We start from the raw sequence: 21,464 nt of genomic DNA, 5'->3' as shown, positions 1-21,464 counted from the left end.
CCCCCCCCCCCCCCCCCCCCCCCGCTGTCCTAGCGGTCCAGGCGCATGCCACATATATATAGGCTTTGGCCTGACAGCGTGTCGCGTGTTCGAGTCCCGTTCATGACGACCCTTGCTGCGTGTCTCTCCCCTTCTCTCTCTCTCCCTCTTTCCTGTCTGTCTTCACTTGATGCTATCAATAATAAAGGAAAAAATACAAATCTCCCTCCTGCTCACCGATCATGGTGGTTCCTCCGACCAGCGCCGCCCTGGTGCCCTGGTTGAAGTCGTCGGCGGTGACGGTGCCGCGGTAGGGCATCTGGAAGTGGGTGTGGATGTCGATGCCGCCGGGGATCACCATGCGCCCGTTGGCCTCCACGGTCTTTATCCCGCCGGGCACGATCAGGTTGTCTCCAATCTGCCTGGAGGTGGAGAGGTGTTTAGGGGCTCGTTCACCAGCAGAGGGCACACGCACAAACCTTAACAGAGGGGCTTTGTTGTATAGTGTGTGTGTGTGTGTGTGTGTGTGTGTGTGTGTGTGTGTGTGTGTGTGTGTGTGTGTGTGTGTGTCACTGTGTGTGTGTGTGTGTCATGTGTGTGTGTGTGTGTGTGTGTGTTCAATGAACTCTGGGACCCCATCTACACTTTGAAATCCTCATGTGTTCATTTAACTCAGAGTGTGTAATTGCAATTGGTACCAAATTGACTCGTAACGGTTCATTTTACATTATGTATAATCTCTGAGTTACAGACTTCAGTGTTCATTTGGTTCCTAACGGTCATTTACTGCGCATAGCTGGGGACCCCCCAGGAAACACCTCATGGACCCCTACTCCCCTAGCCCCAGACCCCACATTGAGAACCCCAACTGAGTTTTAATTATTATTTAACCTCTCTGCCTTGGCTTCATCCATTCTTTCTCTTCAAGAAAAGTGGTCGAAATGGGAAAATCCAGCTGCATTCTACTTGGTCATGGACTATTTTTGTTATGAATTCTTTGTGACACAAAGAATGTATAACGTACTGTGTACTGTATACCACCTAGAAGACACGGCTCGTTGCTTATGATGCTAATTTAGCTAAATAAAATCAAGTAGCCTAGTTTAGAATTAAAAAAATAATAATGAGTGCACTGTTTGGTGGTAGAACATTGTGAAGTTCCAGAAGGAAGTAATCTTTGGCTGTTGTTCACTTGTTGAAAGATGCTGAATTTAGGGTGAGCCTGAAATAAATTAATCCTGAAGCAACATGTCATGCTGTCACAACTCTGACATCCCAATTGTCATAGGCGTGTCAGGCAACAAGAAAAACGCTTAGTTACATACCGACGCTTGGAACACATTGTGAGCTTGTATAAATGTGTCATTTTTGAAAATGTTGAAACCTTGAAACATGTTTTAAATGGGGCTCAAGTGGTTACAAAATACGTACACCCCTGCAATGCTAAGTATACGAGCAGAGGGTAGTGTGAGTGTCTGCCCACCGCTATAGCAGTAACCCAGGCTAATTATTATGCAAGTCCGAGGTTCCTGTGTGTGCGCCTGCCTCAGTGAAGAGATGGGTGGTGGTGGGGGCACATGAAGGGGACAAAGGGGCCTAATTGGCAGATGGAGTGGGAACAAGGACAAGGGGGTGTGTATAGGGAACCAGGCAGAGAGAGAAAGAGAGAGAGTGAGAGAGTGAGAGAGTGAGAGAGAGAGAGAGAGAGAGAGAGAGAGAGAGAGAGAGAGAGAGAGAGAGAGAGAGAGAGAGAGAGAGAGAGAGAGAGAGGCAAAGAGGGAAACAGGGACAGGCAAAGAGAAAGACAGACAGAGAGAGATGGGGAGGAGAATTTGGACACAGAATGAGTGTCTTCCTGAGCAGAGTAAGCATGATTCCTAGTGACTATCCCTGCATGCCTCTTGTCTGGTGGGACAGTAAAATAAATACTTTCCCTGGTAAATAGAAAACAGGGACTATAGGCTGGGCGTCAGCAACTGGCCCAACGCCCTATTGGCAGAGAAGTAGTCATGAGTCTTTAGTCCTGTAGTGTAGGTCCCTGGTTTTCATTTCAAGGACCCCCAGTTTGACATGCATCAGGCCACAGACCCAGACATTTACAGGCCCGTAAGGGTCCATTTGTTGGTTCCTGACTGTCAATCTTTTATCCCTGGACCCCACGTTGCTGTAAGCTGTATTGTGGATTTAAACAACCCCTCCAGCATTACACGAGAGGGTGTGGTTTAACGTGATTATTGCCACCACAGTGATGAGGTCAGGAACGAGATGTAGTCGAGTTCCACAAGCATCACTGAAGTGGCAATAATCATATTAAACCACACCCTCTCGCATAATATTGCAATGATACAACAGTTACCCTTAAAACTAAGAAAATCGCTGAAAAAACATATTTTTTTAATGACAGATGTAGTCACTACGACCACCCAATAAACTAGCTAGCCTATAGCCACAGAGTTTGCTGCGCTCTTGGAAAACAGAGCAGCTGAATTCTTTGTTTTGATTGGGTGTGGAGTGGCGCTCGTTTGAACCACGGCTAGAAGGCTGTTTCAACCAATCAGATTGCTTCCTCGAAACGACCTGTTGTATAATGTGTGATCACTAGGGGGGGGAAATAGATTGGACACTGAGCAAGTACACAGTAGACAGAGTGGTGATGGAGATAGTTTAAGTTTAAGTTTAATCATGAGATAAAAAAAAGTTTTTGGTCTGTTTTTGGGGGATCTGTTTAACTCACTACTATACTAGAATTATATGAATGATGTTGAAACCGTCTCCCGGTTTATCATCTCAGGAATATATCCACGCTCAGATCAATTTAAAACACCAAAATCACCATAAGTATTGTTATGTCTTCATGCCCAGCTGACAAGGTGTTTTAACAAGTCTTACGCAATTGATCAAAAAAAAACACTGAGAGCTTTAAATAAAACCAGGAGAAAAGAACATTATTACTATATTATTCTTTTAGGATTGCTCTAAGATTGTACTGATTACTTTGAAGGCACATCATGGCCTCACTGGCGTTATTAACCCCGGCCCTTACGAGCCTGTGTGCAGCCTGACGTCACCGGCTTCGGATGCTATCAATGCACTGAATCACTTTAACCCATTCTGACCGGGCACCCATTTTGGTGTTGGCATCATGTTATGCTTTAGCTATTGAAAAATAGCAGATCTACAAGCTCATATCGCGCCACCGAGTGGCGCGATACGAGCTTGTAGGTCTGCTATTTTTGAAAAATTCGAAGAACGACTGACATTTTTAGAATCTGATCTCAGGTCAGAATGGGGTTAATCAGACCAGTGTGTGTCCAGTGGAAACCTGGTATGAATCTGATCTCAGGTCAGAATGGGTTAATCAGACTATGGCATGGTCTATTGACCTACTGTACAAGATCTCAGTAGCTGCATTCTGTGCATTGATGACGGCTACTCCTTTGACCGCGACGGAGGGGCGCCGTCTCAAGCGACCTTGAGCAACGAGAGCCACCACCGATTGAGCTAAAGCGAACAAGTTGCCGTGGCGAACGTTGCGATGGACAGTTGCACAGAATCGTAAATACTGTTGTGGGGAGCACATTCGCCCCAAATGAGATCTATAATGGGGTGAATGTCGCTGTCAAAACACTGAGATCTTGGCCTGGGCCGTGGCTCAGCGGTCCAGGCACCTTGGCTGGTAATCCAGTCTGGCAGACAGTGTGCCGCGGGTTCGACTCCCGATGTCGACGGCCTTTACTGCATGTCACCCCCCCCCCCCCCCCCTCCCAATTCTCTCCCCATTTCCTGTCAGCCTACTGTCTGAATGATCAGCAAAGGTCAAGGTGCACATTTTCATTGGGAATTACAAGACGGCTGCCCTCGAAAGACAAGAATCAAGGTCAAGTGCAAATTAAATCGGCCATACCTCAGGAGCGGAAAGACGTAGAGCAAGTGCATTTTTTTATTTTGTTCATGTGGGAGGAGGAAGGGAATGGTGGCGGCCTTACTTAATGACGCCATCCTCCATGTAGATGTCAGCGTGGAAGGACTGGTCATCATTTACGATCCGCCCGCCTTTGATCAGAAGCCTGTCACTCTGCAGAGGATGAGAGAGCGAGACAGTGAGAGGTAGACAGACAGTCAGACAGACAGACAGATGGGGGAGGAAGAGGAGGACCTTATAGCACTGACCTACTTTGAGTTAAAATGTGCCGGTTAAACACTTAAAACTTGGCGTCCCTATTTTGGGCATATTATAGAACATAAACATTTTAAAACAAATACAAAAAATGTAACACTGAAACTATTTAAAAATGACAATAGCCAGCCTCCAAAAATTGCAGATCAGCTATTTTCGCTTGTAGATTGACTATACTTCCGCCATTTATCGTATGACAATTATCTTGACTTGAGGTTAACTTCACCACAACTTCAAGCAGGATTTCAAAGTGCAGAGATCTTCTGCCTTGCGCCTCAGATGAGGTCATGTTGGATGTGCATGCAACTCATCATCAGAATTCCCCCCATCTCTCTATGATTTCCTGCTATTTTTTCCGCCCTCTGCAGATGTGCTCTTGGACGGTGTGTTTCCTTAGCAGCTAGTGGGAGAAGTTGGGCTGTTGTCATGCACAGCCCTGCCCCCCCCCCCCACACACACACACACACACACACACACACAGCCTTCTCCCTATACTGTCATTGCAAATGTATTCCATTCAATACCAACATAGATGAATGATGTGAAACGTTCAGCATCGAGATATCGTTCATAATTTAATTTTCATTGTATTGTCCCACAAAAGTAAAACCATTTCAGATGACAGACTGTGAAACTAAGGAGAGTCAATGTGATACATGGCATTGCTGTGATTTATGGTAAGTACATTCCAAGTAAATCCCATTTCACAGCGACTATGCAAACTCCATTATGTGACAGAGCTGAGCCAGAAGGCAAAGCTCTCGATCTATCAGTCAATCTCCATGTTCTACACTCACTATGGTCGTGAAATTGGGGCCATCATGGCCGAAAGAACAAGATTGATTGATTGATTGAAGTATTTATGAACCGTTTGCAGAATGGGTGTATACACTTCACATGGAAGCACAACTCAATACAAAGACTGTTACGACGCACTATTAAAGCATCACACTTGTTTACAACAGGGTCCACCTTTGAGGATACGTTTTCTCAGGAGTGTGGCTGGCATATCTCCCTTACGGATAGGGCCATCTAGTAAGGATGGTTGCTGGGCGCCTCCCCAGGGAGGTTCTTCAGGCAAACCGCAACTGGGAAGAGACCACACTGGGCAGACCCAGGCAGGACCATGGGTGGAGGGTTTTCTCTACTGTATACATCTACCCAAGGATCCCACAGTTAGAGCTGGCTGATGTGGCCACGGAAAGTAAGGTCCGAGTTTCTCTACTGGAACTGGTACTGGTGACCCGGCGACCCGACTCACTCCAGATAAGCGAATACAGATGGATGGATGCGACAGACCACACTTCCTTGAGTCTTTGTAATATAAAACAACCTTTGAGTCTTTGAGCCACGGCCTTTATGTGACCACGCCATGCCTCTTTTGAGTCTTTTTATGGTACAGACCAGACCTAAAGGGAGTGATCACAATCATCCTTCACACATCACTTCATGCTGGCATCTTAATGTTTCAATGAGGATATAGTGACACGTGAGATCATTATCATCTTGTAATGTTAAGGGCAGTTATTACCAAAAGGTGGTAATAAAAAGTGTTCAAAAAAATGTATGCATGTATAAATGATGGATAAGGGGTCAGGACAACGAGGCCTTTTCGTGGAGGGGTCAGAATAAAATTTGGAAATGCATTGTATGTATGATTAATTACAGTATGTGTGATACTGTGATTAATGCGCTGTCTATACAGTATAGTGCAAACCTACAAAGTGATATGAAAAATTTGATATAAATACTGCACAAATGTGAGGAAAATAATCACTTTAGAAAAACATTTTGTCGAGAAAAACAAAAGCCTCAATGATGAGTCAGTTTATACAGTAACCATTATTCCCTGTGGTGTTGTATGATTAGACACACACACACACACACACACACACACACACACACACACACACACACACACACACACAGTAATTTTACAGTCAAGTCCATTACTTGAGGTGTCCTGAGACCCACTACGAGTCTACGACAGTCATAAAGTAGTAGTCTCTTCCTCTGGCGTTGTTTTATGGAGGAGACCTATACAGCAGTCTCACGGATAACATTTTTACAGTAATGGGGTGCCGATAGCCAAAGTGCTCAAGGCACATAGGTGACCATATAACGGTTGACTCTGAACGAAGAGGATTGTGAAGATGTAACATTGAAACGTTAGTCGTCGTCTTGTGTATACTGTGTGTGTGTGTGTGTGTGTGTGTGTGTGTGTACAGTATATAGTATATACTGTATACACACACACACACACACACACACACACACACACACACACACACACTATATACTATATATGTCTTGTACTGTATATACTTAGCCTATCTTAGCTTATTACTTGCGCAAGTACTGTAATCAGCTGGGCGTATGTCGGTGTTGTCCGTCGGCCAATCAGGGATTGGCTGATGACATAACTAAGGTACGTTTCGTGATCGGCTGGGTATGTACAGTATGCATGCATGTGTATGTCTACTCTGTATGTATGTATGTCGGGGTAAGAATGGTGGTCCCTTATTGGCTGTTGATGGTGACATAACTAAGGTACGTTTCAAGGTTGATATAAGGTGAATAACGGGTCTAAGGGATTCAGAACAGCAGTTGTAATAGACATTAGTTAGTAGCAGTACTTGCACGCTCTGCTACTAAGGCGCAAGTTGGCAGCTCGACAGAGTGCATTTCTATAGTTACTTGCGCGAGAAGTGCAGTTAGAATTGAACTTTTTCTGCTTTTATACAGTGAAGCGTATTCCTTGTGGTGTCGTTTGATAAGACCTACAGCAATCATAGTGATACGTCTTGGGTGGCTGACAACAGATTCAAAGTAGATTTTACAGGCTGGCTGAGATCAATCCACCTAAATCCTGATCTTAATTAAAGCATACATCACTGGCTTCACTTTAATATGTTAATAACAACAGGCAAAATAGTAATTCTACGCCTCCTCAGTAGAATTCTACTCCTAACCATTTGAACCCTATGGCATCTAATCAAGGGGAACATACAGTATACAGCAAAAATAGTAGATCTGTAAGCTCACACCATGTCAGATTTAGGTGAGATTTGGTGTAGACTGAGGGTAAAAGAGTGCACCAGTATATAGAGACAACTCATGTCCGGTTTTCTAAGTAGGCCTCGATCTGCTCAGATAGATATAGTCTACTCTAAATGGATACATTTAGATTTTTTATTTATCCTTTGACAACAATACATCAAAGTGTCTCTAGTAGGCCATACACCTAAAAGAGTATGAATCACACGTAGGATACAGTAACATAATCATGTGCAGCGAGCACAGCTGCGTCTTTGGCTGCGAGCAGCTCTTCAACCATCCCTCTGATAACATGGTGTGATTGGGGCGTTGCCACGACGACACAGACACAGTCAGACGTTAGCGATGCTGCCACTGCACCGCAGACGGCCACTAGCAGGCCGTTGCTATGGGGACAGCTTAGCTGCATTGAGGGAGAGCCGGGGAGAAGGTTTGTCTGGCTGAATAGCTAGCTGGCTGGCTGGCTGGCTGGCTGGCTGGCTGGCTGACTGAGGGGCTGCTTAGTCTACTGACAGGCATGTGGCCTGCTTATACTGGCCTGCTGAGCAGAAATAAATGGTTACATGGCTAGCTGGGGTAGAGGCTTGGATGGTGAGTTGAGTGAGGTTTGGCTGAGTGGTTTAGGCAGCTGGCTGATATCCTGGCTGTAAGATCAGTTGGATGCATAAACAATCAAACCGCAGACAGTAACTGTTATAATTAAACTCCTGCTGACTGTACAGTACATCATACTGTAGCAGCTAATTATACCCAGCAAATTGCAGTAAGTGATTTTTCTTGTTAAATGATATAAAGCTCTAAGATCGGATAGTTATTTATGCTACAGCGTGTTCATTCAGTAACAAGAGTGTTTCCAGATCTTTAGTAATCAGAAGCAGGATATAAGAGTGAAAGTGATGACAAAATAGATTACTAGACATTATTGTAACTGGAACACTAAATAACACTAACTAATTGAAGCTTATCAGTTTATCAGCCATTTGTCAATACTCTCTTCTGAATTAAATGGGCAACAAAGCCATTTAGTTTGAACTATACAATATCATTTACACAACCTTTAACAGCACCATACCACAACAAGCATCTTATACTACTATTGTCTGCTTTTATATAAAGGTCTCACTTGATGCCAGAAGGAGCTGGTAATCTAATCCAGAGTTCCAGACACAGTTGTCTATCTCAAAAGCCACCGCTGCCCCAACACAAGGCCTGGGTGACTCAGTTCAACGATGAGCCAAAACCAAAATGAGTCCCATGAGCCATGGGGCCTCAAGAGGTGTTTTAGGACCATCATAATGCTAGTCTGGTCGATACACATTTATGCTTCATATAATGCTCTCACAAATGGGCAGTTTATAATTAACAAATAAGCATTTAGCAGATGCTCTTAGCCAGTACTTAAAGAAGTGCAAGGTTGAAATAAGCATCATGAACATTTTGTCAGGCTAATGTGCCCATGGGATTAGTGGCCAATGAGAACAGAGTAAACAACACTCCTGTCACACAACCCTTTGTCACGTACTAGTGTGGTGAGAGGACCCAAAAGCGGGACAGCCAGGCCGGTAGTGGTCAAAAGTTCAAAACCCATGGTTGGAAAAGGAAAGGAAAGGTACTATGTTTACCCAGGGTAACTGGACTAAGCTCAAAGAACTTGTTTACAGCCAGGCCCTGCTCATAGAACATTTCATGGTAGGGGTTCAATGCCTTGTTCAAGGGCACTTCAGCGGTGGTAATAACGTGCAGGTCCGGGGATACGAACTAGCGACCTTCCGATATCAAGACAGCTCCGCAAACCGGTCGGCCACCGTTGTCTCATTGTGAACAGAAGAGATTAACACAAACTAACATGACACCAAACAGTGATCCAACAGGGACTGAGGAATAAGACTAACATATACACATGAGGGCTAATTACACGAGATACACCTGGGGAAGACAAGAACGTAGAACCATGAAAACTAGAACATGAACATGAACAAAGAACTATAGGCAAGACTCAAGACGGGTACAGTCTGACTGACGGGTTGAGATGTTGAGGACTTGAGGTGCAGTCCGAAGAGGTCGGTTTCAGAGGTTGTCCATTACATTGGGCCACTTATTTGCATTTTCAAAGTTCAACCAAGCTTTTGTTCGTTTCAAAATAGATCCTTATCCTTATACACTGTTGATAAAGTTGTTAATTATCCAGTGTAATTCAACATTAAATCGTCGGTAAAAGTGCTTTAAACGCTTTAAGTGTACAGTATGGCAAATAATAAACGTGTCTGCCTAGGATGAAAGACAGTTAAGACACACAGACAGTGGAATCAGATGCCTATTTCAGGGCGATGGAATCTTTGAAAGAGAGCCTTCTTCTCCAAAACGAATGTCAGAATCGGTACATAGGCATTAGTAAGATCCATAACAGATGACCACGGGTTGGCTTTCACAGCAGGAATGAAATGGCAGTTTACACGTTCTACATGTTCCCATGAGCGCATCATGTGTGCAGTGATTTACTGTCCTCTGGGAGACCCCAGTCAGCGGGAGGGGTCTGCAGCCCCTCCCTTTGCACTTCACTGAGTCACTGCACTGTACTGCATGTGGTGATGTAAGACCAAGATGTGAGCTCACACACACACACACACACACACACACACACACACACACACACACGCACACCAACGCACACCAACGCACACGCACACACCAGACAACGCAACTACACAGATAACGTGTTGCGTTTGTGTTGTGTGAATGAATGAATGCACTGGTCCCTTGTATTGGTGTTATTCTGTGTTGTGTCTTGGTGCATGTCGTGTGGTGTGTGCGTGCATGGTGCATGTCGTGTGAGTGTGTAATGTGCATGTGGAAGTGAGACTGATGGAACGCTCCTTTCCAGCCTGCCACGCCCTGTAGCTCCACGGTACATTACAGCATCCAGCCCTCAGTGGTTGGACCACTGGTGGTGGTGACGGTACTGTAGGCATAGATCATCATCTTCTATGTTAAACCTCATTGGGTTACACTTCATTTCCTCCCAGACAGCTCCAAGTTACAGTATCACACACACCCTATAGTGCACTACGTACAGTGTTAAAAGACAAGCAGCTTAACCCATTTTGACCCGACGTCGATTCTACAAATGGCTTCTAAAATCACGACAGTTTTCTGAAAAAGCCCATGTTTCTACATCAGTGGTTCTCAAACATTTTCATGTCAAGGACCCCCAAAAATGTATGTACTGTAATTGGCCACCAACCCCCATCTGAAAATATGTTGTTCCAGTGACCCCCCCCAGAAGTAAAGATTTGAGTTAAAAACGTTTATATATTCAAAGGAATATATATTCAAAGATTTGCGCCACAATTTCACGATTTTTGAGTGGCGCAACCACTCCCTTACGGAGCTATGTGTGTGGGTGGGTGGCTGGCTGGGTATGAGCACGAAAACAACATGGTTGTTTTTCACCACCTGTGCGCAACCTAACGCACACACAAACACACACGCACATAACTGTATATATGATGCTTTCGGGTGTGCCAGTACAGTACAGTACAGTGACAGCACAGTACAATACAGTACAGGGACTGCCACACGGCAACTGTCATTTCTCAACCATTTCGGACGCGGGGTGGCACGCCGGAACCAGCCGGCTGGCTCCCTGGGCACGTTCCTGGGGGTCTGGAACTCCTGATAGCTAAAGTTTAACATAATGCTTAAAACACCAAAAGGGGTTCCCTTAAGACAAGCGGAATGCAACCTGATTGACCACTTCAACCTTCTCTTGATGTCCTACTACCCAAAATTTGAACCCGGGTCAACCATGCAAGTGCTGACATTTTATTTTACGACTGAGATCAACTTCTTAGACTTAAGGTCCTTGCAGACTGCTGCTGTTTTTCGGGGGGGGGGAAACAGTGGAAAAGTCATCAGGGACCGTTACTGAGGGGATTCGGGGGAAACATTGTCAGACTCTACAACTAGATATCAATTTCTCAATAGAAGACCATGGAGACCAAATAGAAATCACCAGCAATCAGTCATAGTTAGCACGTAACGTAACTATAACTTCTCAACATTGCTTACGGCCCGGGACATTAGATCTTTTTATGTATTCCATGGAAAAGAAACACCCTTGATATAGACAAAAAAAAACTGGGTGTTGTCCATGTACATGAAACAGAACAAACAGGCCAATAGAATACACAACACATGAATTATCATCTACGTGGCTAGAGGAGACGTGTGTCTCTGAGTACCTGAGGGGAGGCAAGCCCTTTCTCTTTCATTAGCCGTGAGGCTCAATAGGCTGGTCGATGGAGGGGGTCGTCTATATGGCCTGGCCCTGATGTACTGTGCTGCAGTAGAGGGTGTGCCCCTGCCCTGGTGCATGGGTCCCTTATGCTATACTGCAGTGCCATGCTAATAAGCCCTCACAGTGCACGTGCGCGTACACATCCCCCACTCCCCACCGCGCCATGAAAGAGAGCACAGTCACTGTAAAGATCAATAGCCTCCCATTACCATTGCAAATCAGTAAACCTTAGTCTGCTAAATGAAACATTACTTCCCCTTTGACTCACTGCAACTCATTACACGCATGTTTATCATTTTGCGTGGATTGGATTTGAGTCTTATTTGAATTATAAAATAATGTCATTAGGCACTGAAAAACAAATGTGTCAACTTGTCAAATAGTAGATGTATGCACTATGCAACTGTATTGATACAGTATAGAGCGTCACATTTCATTTTCATAGAAAAGTCTATGAGGAAAATGAACGGGAAATTATTTCCTGGGTGATCCTCGTAGGGGGCGGGACTGCGACGTTCTATCTCTATCATTGCTTTCAGACTTCATACCGCAATAACGTCAAATGCAATAATAAAAGTTGTCATGCAGTGTCTTTTCTAGGAATGTGTCAGAACTGCATTAAATGTTACTAATTTCCTCCACACCATGATATGTTTTATCCTTTCATAATATGCACATGACATCCTTCCATTTAGCTACTGTTAGTGGCACAGATACACACAATGTATCCAAACAACACAACAGTTTTAATTTCAAGGATTCCCAGTTTGATCAATTAGGCCATGGACCTCCATTTGATATGATTTCTATCTCTTGAGCCCCAATCTACACTGTAAAATCATCTGTGTTAATTGAACTCCAAATGAAACCATGGTTTCATGTGTACCCATGGCCATAACATATAAAGGGCCCATTTCGTTCCTAATTATCAATTAGTAGCTGGGGACCGTTGAGAACCATTATTCACTGTATCACCTTCTGTTTCATCATACCAGTTTCTATCAACATACACGTAACTCTTCATATTACTGTCGCTAGATGCATGCAAGCTACATTGCAAAGGTAATTCTTTCAACCAACACTGTGACCCCCTCATTATGATATTAAGAGTTTCACAGAGGCAGAAAAGGCTAGATGCAGTCATTATTGCAAGGCGGTTTTGGCTAAGAAAGGCATGTAAATGATGGCCAAAAGTTTAATCATAATGCTTAGTTAATTCCCGTTGGTTTCAACTGTAAACCAAACTCCCTCATTCGTGAAAGCAGTACATTCCTCTCTCTCTCTCAGTCCGTACACCATTATTACAGAGAAATTACTTTGTGGTTAGCAGCATGAAATATGCACCCTTTGTTACAACATTAATGTAACAAAGCAACACCCACAGGGTGACAATAATACATATACAGTACTGTAGTCTGACTGTACTCCGAATTTATATTATACCAGCCTAGTCACTTCGGCAGTGGCTTTGGTTTAGCGTTCTTTAAATGTTCTGCGGGCAGAACGTTTCGACGGCATTTGATGGAGGTTTGTGTGCAATGTGCATACGTCACATGATAGCAGTCCTAATCCCACAGATGTTTTTGGAAGGCACACCACTGCTCGGAGATGGCCAATTCAGACGTTATGACATCATACAGTAAATATTGCTGATGTGCAACCCATGAAAGATTTCCTCATTTGAACGTGTTCCAGCTTTTTTTTTTATGATTCTCCTTTAACCACTTGAACCTTGCAAAAACACTAGGAGATACTGCAGATAGACACTAGATAGAGACCATAGATAGAGTATGCTAAAGTACACCATAGTACTACAAAGTACACCATAGTACTACAAAGTATAAAACAGGAGATCCAGACAGCACAAACAACATTACCCATGTTGCCTCAGGCTGTCTGATGTGGGCATGGTTAAGTGCCATTACATCATCAGTGATCCTTCAGCTGGTCATTTGCTCTGACCTTCACTAGGAGTCTGGGACTAGGTCATCGACATTATAATGTCCTCGCCTGTCAATCATGGAAATGCTACACAGCACAGAAAGAGTAATAAAACCGTGAGATACAATTTAAGGCACCATTAGAGAATAAGCCACAAAGCTCAACATGCGAAGCACACAGGCTACAGTTGCCATGGATTTAAAAACTTAAAATAGAAAAAAGCTGAAGCATTAAAGCCACAATGGAGCAATAATATTGTTTTAAATGATCCAATGTCACTTGAGTGGGCCAATAGCGAAGCACTTGGCTGACGGCTATTGCTTTTGACAAGGAAAATGTATGGAAGACATTTGAAAATGTTTTCTCGTCATCTTGTCATCTCGTATATTAACACTTTATGGGAGTATCGATAACCATAGAGAGAGAAATCTGAGAGACATTGAAGAGTGGTCCAGTTTCCCTTGGGTTTGGCGACAAATGGTATTCAGTTAGCTCGTCGGCGTAGACAGGTCTTTGAAAGGCATGGCGGTTCATGGGAGAACATCTGTTAGTGCACATTTACATTCACAGTTTCAAACATATCGAGTCACAGGAGAGGAACAGGCCACACTCATTATTCCATCTCTTGAAAGAGGGATATTCAAGCATGGCAGATATCTTAAGGCTGACAAAGTTAATAGAGCATGCACATCCACTCTAGCCCAGGTGCTGGACAAATGGCAGTACAAGAGAAAGGAATAGAGTCCGCAACACTGGTAAGGAAAAACTCCACTGGTTTATTAATTCAACGTTTTCGATCACTGGGATCTCCTGAAGAAGATCCTTTGCCTTCTTCTTCGCCAGTGTTGCGGACTCTATTTCATTCTCAGATATCTTAACCCATTCTGGGCGGGAACCCATATTTGCGTTCTGTACAGTATGTACAGTATTCAAAAATGTAAACATTTTGATTCTGCTATATAAATATTTTAAGTTTTTCAGAAACCTTAGGTCAGGATTTAGAGACGTTTTTAAAATCGGCCTCCGGCCTAAATGGGTTCCCACACAAAACATGTGAAAACTGTCAGGAATATACTGCAAAACATAAACCAATGGTTTACTATGATGTACAGTATTCAGCCAGTGAAACAATGCAGAGACAGTGCTCTCCCAAAAATAACAGGATTTTAAGCAAATAAGTCAAATGCTTATGTTTGGGAGTCCTACAGTAAACATGTTTTGAGAGATGACACGCAACTTCTAAATTATGGGCATAGTCAAAGAATGTGGCCCTGAGGATTATTAAAACTCCTTGCTCTTCCGTGGTTAAATTATTTCCCCTTGTCTACTACTGATGGACAAAGTAATGCACAGTATAAGACATTCTTCCTGTCTGGACACAAGCAAATTGGCTAATGGTATTTTAGGCTGCGGTCTTGTGATAGAAGATTCAATTTAAACCAAAGGAAACGGGGAAATGGAAGGCAAAACATTGTCGACTCTAAAATAATTCTACATTGTAAGGCCTTTGTGTGTGTGTGTGTGTGTGTGTGTGTATCTGTTCACCACTGTTTAGCAAAGTGTGAGCACTGCGGCGAACATTTACTGTAACAGGCCACCACTGCCTATGATGAGAGGCATCATACCCGGAAGTTATCCGGGAACACCTACCGAGTGGCAAAAAACTACTTTCTGGCCTTGACATCTGATTGTATGACATGACATTAAACGACGTTAAACTCACTTTGCCACTAACTTTGCCACTCACTTTATGCATACGCATATGCATGCGCATACAGTGAAGAGGATCATTTCAGATGCCATGAGAACAGGATTGTCTGTAAATGCCAGCCAGTGATTCAATGAATATATCCATATCAATGTATGCATTCGATACGGATACATAACACAAAATCCCAGCACAAAGCTATTCTGCCAGAATATATAGCCCATTATTATTTGTTAGATAACCAAGTAAACAAAAAAGGTTTCAAGATAAAGACGTGTCATTTGGATTTATGGTGGTGAACTACCAAAAACCTGACCCTTCTAGAATCACAGGAATAGTATACCTTCTGTAGAACTTCTCCAATAATCATAGGCTCCTATTTCAGCCTATAGCACCAGCCTGATATCTGAAACCTATTCAGAGTTAATTGAAGACAGGATACTAAAACTATCAGTTCTGTCATGTACTTTATACAAAGGCACAGGAAACTGTCCCTGCACCACAATCAAAAAATAGACCACAGGATGTGCTGGGCTGCTGGTACAGTAGCAGGCTGATACACAGTGACATCTATCAGGATGAAGCAAGAAGCCTGATCGCAAACTGGAACACGAGCTATTCGGGGGGGGGGGGGGGGGGGGGGGGGGTCATGTCGCTCACTGGCTTAAACAAATAATGATACGAACAACCGTGTCCTGTGTTGCCTAATGTTGCAAAAACAGCAGTGCCAGAAACGAAACAAACATGCAGCCAGAAGCCAGTGACAGGATACGAGTTCTCCATTAGCTCCGAGAGAGAAAGGGAGGGAGGGAGAGTGGGGGAGAGAGAGAGAGAGAGAGAGAGAGATTTCTATGCATGGACAGTGGGCGTGAGGGCGGGGATGGCAAGGACACAGGGGAGGGAAAAGTGGAAGAGGAAAGTCATTCTGCATGCGCGCCAGTGCTTCTGCTTCAGCCCTGTTGCCTGGTGACCCCAAAATATTTACACTTTTCTCAAGAGCGCATGGGATTTTTTTTTTCCCTGGCTTTTTTTCCCCTCTCTTTTTCATTTCTTTCTTCTTTTCTTTTTTTTCTTTTTTTTTTACATGTTGGAAAAGTCAAAACAATGAGGCTTATCAATCTAAATCAGGCTCCAAATCAGATAGAATCACACAGATATAAATTGTGGTGTTTTAGGAATCTGGAGGCTCACACTGACGGGCTGAAGTGTCCTGGTCGCCTGGGCCCTGATTCGGGTCGGACTGCCGACACGTTCTCTCAAGTGGTCTGAGGAGAGAGTGTGTGTGTGTGTGTGTGTGTGTGTGTGTGTCTGAGGTTTAGGCTTTGTGTGTCTGAGTATGAGGGAATGTGTGTGTGTGTGTGTGTGTGTGTGTGTGTGTGTGTGTGTGCGTGTCTGAGGTTTAGGCTTTGTGTGTCTGAGTATGAGGGAATGTGTGTGTGTGTGTGTGTGTGTGTGTGTGCGTGTATCACATCATTTCCCCTGCAAGGAGACCTGAGACGCACGCGGGTGGTGTATTTTTTCCTGACATCAGTTCTGTATGCCGGTCACCATGGTGAGTCGCACGGCAACCTGTGGGTGGTCACACACACAGACACACACACACACACACACACACACACACACACACACACAGCGCTGTGCGTTGCGTTCTCAGTCAAGCCCCGCTTCCCCCCCCCCCACCACCACAGCCCGCGTGGGGCTGGCATGGACCCCCAGTTCTGTGGTGCGCCAACAGGGGGAGGAGGAGGAGGCGGGGGGTGGTTTGGTTTAGAGAGAGATCCACTCTCGGCCTCGCCTGCCGCTGCCCACAGATGCTCCTTCCAGCTGGAGAGGGATTATTGATGACATGCACCAGCATGCTACACACACAACACTGTGGCTACTGTTATAGCGAACGAAAGAAGGAAGGGAGGGAGGGGGGGGGGGGGGGGGGGGGTATATATACAGTATATAAAATAAATAAATAAAAAGCCAGAGAGCCACACCTTGGAGTCAGAGCCACCGTGGCAGCGAGCAGCAGACGTTGAGGAAACGGCTGGAATGGAACGGAACCGACCAGTGGCGGCGGGGCGAATACAGTATAGGAAAATTATTGAGCGCAGGCTAAGATGCTCGCCAGTCAATGTCCTCTCTCTAGTCTCTCGCCATGGCAACAGATGTGCTGCCCGGTATTCCCTATACCGCCAGGATATATACAGACAGTTCATGGTGATTTAGGTGCTGGAGGTGAATTTGTGGGGCGGGGTATACTGCAAATGGAACCAAATTCACATCCAGCGTTATATGTGTATAGCCGGTCAGTTCAATGGCTTAGGGCTATCTATCGGCTGTGTGCAGTCTTCTTTTATACACCGTGAAATCCTTGAGTAGGGTCCACTCATTTGCACACCCTCATAGTTAAATGAACACCAGGGGGGGGGGGGGTTTACAGTATATGTCACACATGTAGCACACGATCGCATGACAAGGCAGCTCAGTAATCTCTGGATATCTGCAAACCCCAGACCAGCACGACAAATCCCCCGAGGGTTTATTGTAGTCGACTTGGTGAGCGCGGAGATCGCGTTTCGGGCTCTGATCTGAATGCATCTTGTGGACGTGCATCAGCAAAAAAAAAAAAAAAAGACCCCGTTACACAGGATTATGTTTCTGCTGTGCGGCAGAAATTCTCAGAATGACAGAGAGTGGAGAGTCGTTGGGATACTGGATTGGAAAACGCAAGGACCATTTAAATCCAACGATTTAATCAGGGCAGTTGCCACGACGAGAGTAATATTTTATGATTTACTTTAATCTCCTGTTAACGGATAGGGAGCATCAGATGTAGGTCCAGAGGTATACGACAGACAAATAAAACCAGGGAGGGAACAGATATGTCAATGGACCTCAATTTCCATCCTTTCTCATTTAAAAACATTTAAAAAAAAACGTGGATGGAAAATATTGACCTGCAGTGCTTATTATAGGAACCCAGCATCTACTTTAAAACACTGTCCTGTCCTATTTTTGATCTACCACAGAAGCTTAGAGTGATGCTGCTCTAAGCTAAAACACCCCTGCAGGCCGGCTCTGTATTGGTCTCTCCCCCCAAAATCTAAAGAGCTGAGCAGAGACAAAGGGTGTCTCTCTTTCTCCTGGGGAGGAGAAACACACCCCTTTGCCTGTTTGGTTGCAGGCATGCAGCCTGTGCTGCAACAATGCACTCAATGGCCAGCATGTCTGTCTCTCTGTCTCTCTTTCTCTCTCTCCCTCTCACACACTACACTCTCTCTGACTCTCTCACACACACACACACACACACACACACACACACACACACACACACACACACACACACACACACGCGCGCACACAGTACTATAACCCCAACCTGAATGTTAACTCCCCATGTCTGTTTTAACGACCAAACAACCATTAACACCTGTCCTCACAAGTAGGCTATCGTTTACATTAGACGCGCGTGCGACACACACACACACACACACACACACACACACACACACACAGTGAGAGAGAGAGAGAGAGAGAGAGAGAGAGAGAGGGGGGGGGGGGCTGTAATGTTCTTGCGCATCGACACAAACCCACCCATCCGCGACAGACAGCTAGCGCGCTCACGCGCTGCTCTCCCTCCCTGAATCCAGCCCACAGACCCATCGCTATACTGCAACCGGCATGAATCTCAGTCAAAATGCGTTACGAATCTGCAGTGCTGCTGCTATAGTGATGATGATGCAGCGTTCCAGTCCAAGTGGCCTATCTAAAGGAGCGGCTTCATCACTCACAACTCATGACACATCATGGGCGTGGGGGAGTTTTTTTTTGCTCTGCAGCTCAGCCCCAACATGTAGCCTAGCGTGTAGTACGAGTAGATAGATCAGATTTAATAAGGCTTAGGCTAAACATGAAGGTCGGAGTGACTTTAGAACAAGAAGAGTAAGCACTATACGGTTTACTGTGGCGTGGCGTGGTGGATCAGGATCAGCATGTCATGTGACGTTAGGGTCTTGCTGTCACTTGCATGCGGGCAGACGGCAATAAGACCACACTGTGAAAAACTACGAGGCCAATTGTCATATAATGTGAGTTATTATTCTGATTAATTAATTAGGGCTACAATACAAGAGCTGGACTGCTATAACGTGAGGCACATTTTTTACAATCCATGGCCTCAGTGTCAAATCCTTATCCATTTAACCAAGTGGACCCTCTTAACTCTCATTGGCAGTCGTCACATGCGGAGTCAGTGCATGCATGGCAACGCACCTTAACAAAGGATGCCGGGTACCTTTAAGAAAACGCCTTGCCTTGTCTCCCATGCAGGCTGGCTGTCACTGTGGCAGCCAGACAGACACTATTTCACCATATTCTGCATGGTTTTTCCCCCACCGGCTGCCAAGTCCGACAATATTATGAACGAACACATTACCCCCCCCCCCCCCCCCAACTCTTTAATTTACGCTATAATCTATATCTACAGCAGCACCGTTGCACCAGGGCAGGCAGACAAGAGAACCTGTATGCAGTGGTTTTCCACAGACAGCTAGTGCAGACATCTAAGTTCTTCTGACAGACATGTAGGACACAGGAGCCAGCCAGTGAGGCATGAATACACTGTCGTACTCACTGTGATCTTCGGGATATTCTTTTTGCCTTGATAGGACATGTTCGACATGATCGCTGCCGCCTCTTAACCGACGCTTTATATGATGAAATAAAATAAAAATTAAAAGTGATATTCCCTTCTGGGTGGATGCTGCAGAGCGGGCCCTCGGCTGGATAGGAGAATCAGTGTGCTGGCTGTTGGGTGGTGGTGCGATGGAAAGTGCGTCTCGCAACGAAGCTGAAGCTAGGAGCGTCTACTGTCTGATCCACCGGCCCCTCCCTCAATAGGGTGCTCTGCTTCGATCTTTCCACGCGAGGGCGCAGTGCAGCAGCTGACCATTCTCTATGAGTCTGACTATGGGACAGCGCCCACACATCACACAGATTTATCTTTAGAGATACTTCTCACACGTTTTGCTGTACGTTCAAGTCATTGTGAAGCCAATACATTTATCTTCATACTAAACGTAGGCCTACATTCGTTTGGCCGGACCTGGTCGGTTTACATTGGATTGGTAATAATATTGTTCATGAATTGGTGGAGGACAAAGCTAGGGTCCTTCTGAGTAACAAGTTAACAACGCAGCCCAGCACAATGTTCTTAAATCAGACAACATGCATGATGATTATATATTTGTTTTTACGTCTGGATAGGTTCTTATATTCTTTATTTTGTTTTACTGAGAATGGGTTAGAAATAAGTTTAGGTTTAGGCATAGTTTTACTGAGGTTAAGGTGAGGAATAAGGTTAGGTTTAACCGTTTAAGCATAATTTACTTATAGGTTAATTTAGGAATACCAGGCTGCGCAGTTCCGCCGGCTGTGCGCCCGGGGCGAGTTGGTAAAAGGGCGAGTCGTCTGGTATTCGTCCAGGACAGGCTTCAGACGCGATAGACGCGCCTCCCCCCCAGAGACTTGGCTCAGATCTGAACCCATTTGATTTGGCGTTAGGAACCCGTTGCGACCGCATGCCCTTGCTGACGTCGACCCCAGGCACGGTTCGAACCCACAACCTACAACCACAACTAACACTATAGGAACAGTGTGTTGATACTATCACCATAATCAAATGACACTGTGTTCTGTCCCGTTAGGAATCTGTGTATGGATGGATGGATGTAACACTAATAGGCTAAATAAAATCTCATCACCCATGTGGCAGCTGCAATGTCACTTGTCTATCTTGTCAGTTATTGAATTGACCCGTAGGCCTGCCACTAGGAGGAAGGTGGTCTCCATGGCAACCGGGTTTATAGTAGGCTATAATCTAACTACTTAGAAAGGGATTCGCTCACATTGCCTCTGTTTAAACTTGCACAAGGAATAAAAAGTCAAAGTTGACCAGGCAACAAAAAATAAATAAAAGCTTTGTAATCTCTCTGAACAGATTAGTAGCTGTGGATTAAACCTGCATTTGCAAGCCATTTTACAATTTATCAAAACTATGCATAATAGTCTGTAGTATTGTAGACTATACACGGGATGCCCCCAATCTATATTAGTGTTAGTATTACATTTGACAAATTCATACCGAATCTACAAACTGAGCTACTGAAGTTACAATATGACAAACGTGTGTACGCCTGTACGGTATATGTAATCTACAGCTGGGGGGAATTTTGTGTATGGTTTGTTCTTTCATAAGTAGGCTATAATCCTAATAATCTGAAGGGAGAGTTCCTATAAATCTTTTGTGTCAGTGA

General features: G+C 44.7%; 1 protein-coding gene across 1 annotated transcript in view; it reads right to left on the bottom strand.

The window, feature by feature from the left end:
- The window catches only part of dpysl3 (dihydropyrimidinase like 3), a 62,382-nt gene extending 42,384 nt beyond the window's left edge, over positions 1 to 19,998 (bottom strand). Inside the window, exons 1-3 of the mRNA XM_080780901.1 lie at positions 19,784 to 19,998; positions 3,966 to 4,054; positions 217 to 401 (exon numbers count right to left, since the gene is read on the bottom strand). Coding sequence (XP_080637027.1) covers positions 217 to 401; positions 3,966 to 4,054; positions 19,784 to 19,831 — 322 coding nt within the window. The 5' untranslated portion in view covers positions 19,832 to 19,998. The remainder of the gene's footprint in view (positions 1 to 216; positions 402 to 3,965; positions 4,055 to 19,783) is intronic.
- Between the last annotated feature and the right edge of the window lie 1,466 nt (positions 19,999 to 21,464).

The sequence above is a fragment of the Protomyctophum bolini genome (assembly GCF_963924005.1).
Source record: "Protomyctophum bolini genome assembly, chromosome: 13".
Lineage (NCBI taxonomy): Eukaryota > Metazoa > Chordata > Actinopteri > Myctophiformes > Myctophidae > Protomyctophum > Protomyctophum bolini.
The sequence above is the reverse complement of the archived record's forward strand: the minus strand, read 5'-3'. Positions and strand labels throughout refer to the sequence as shown.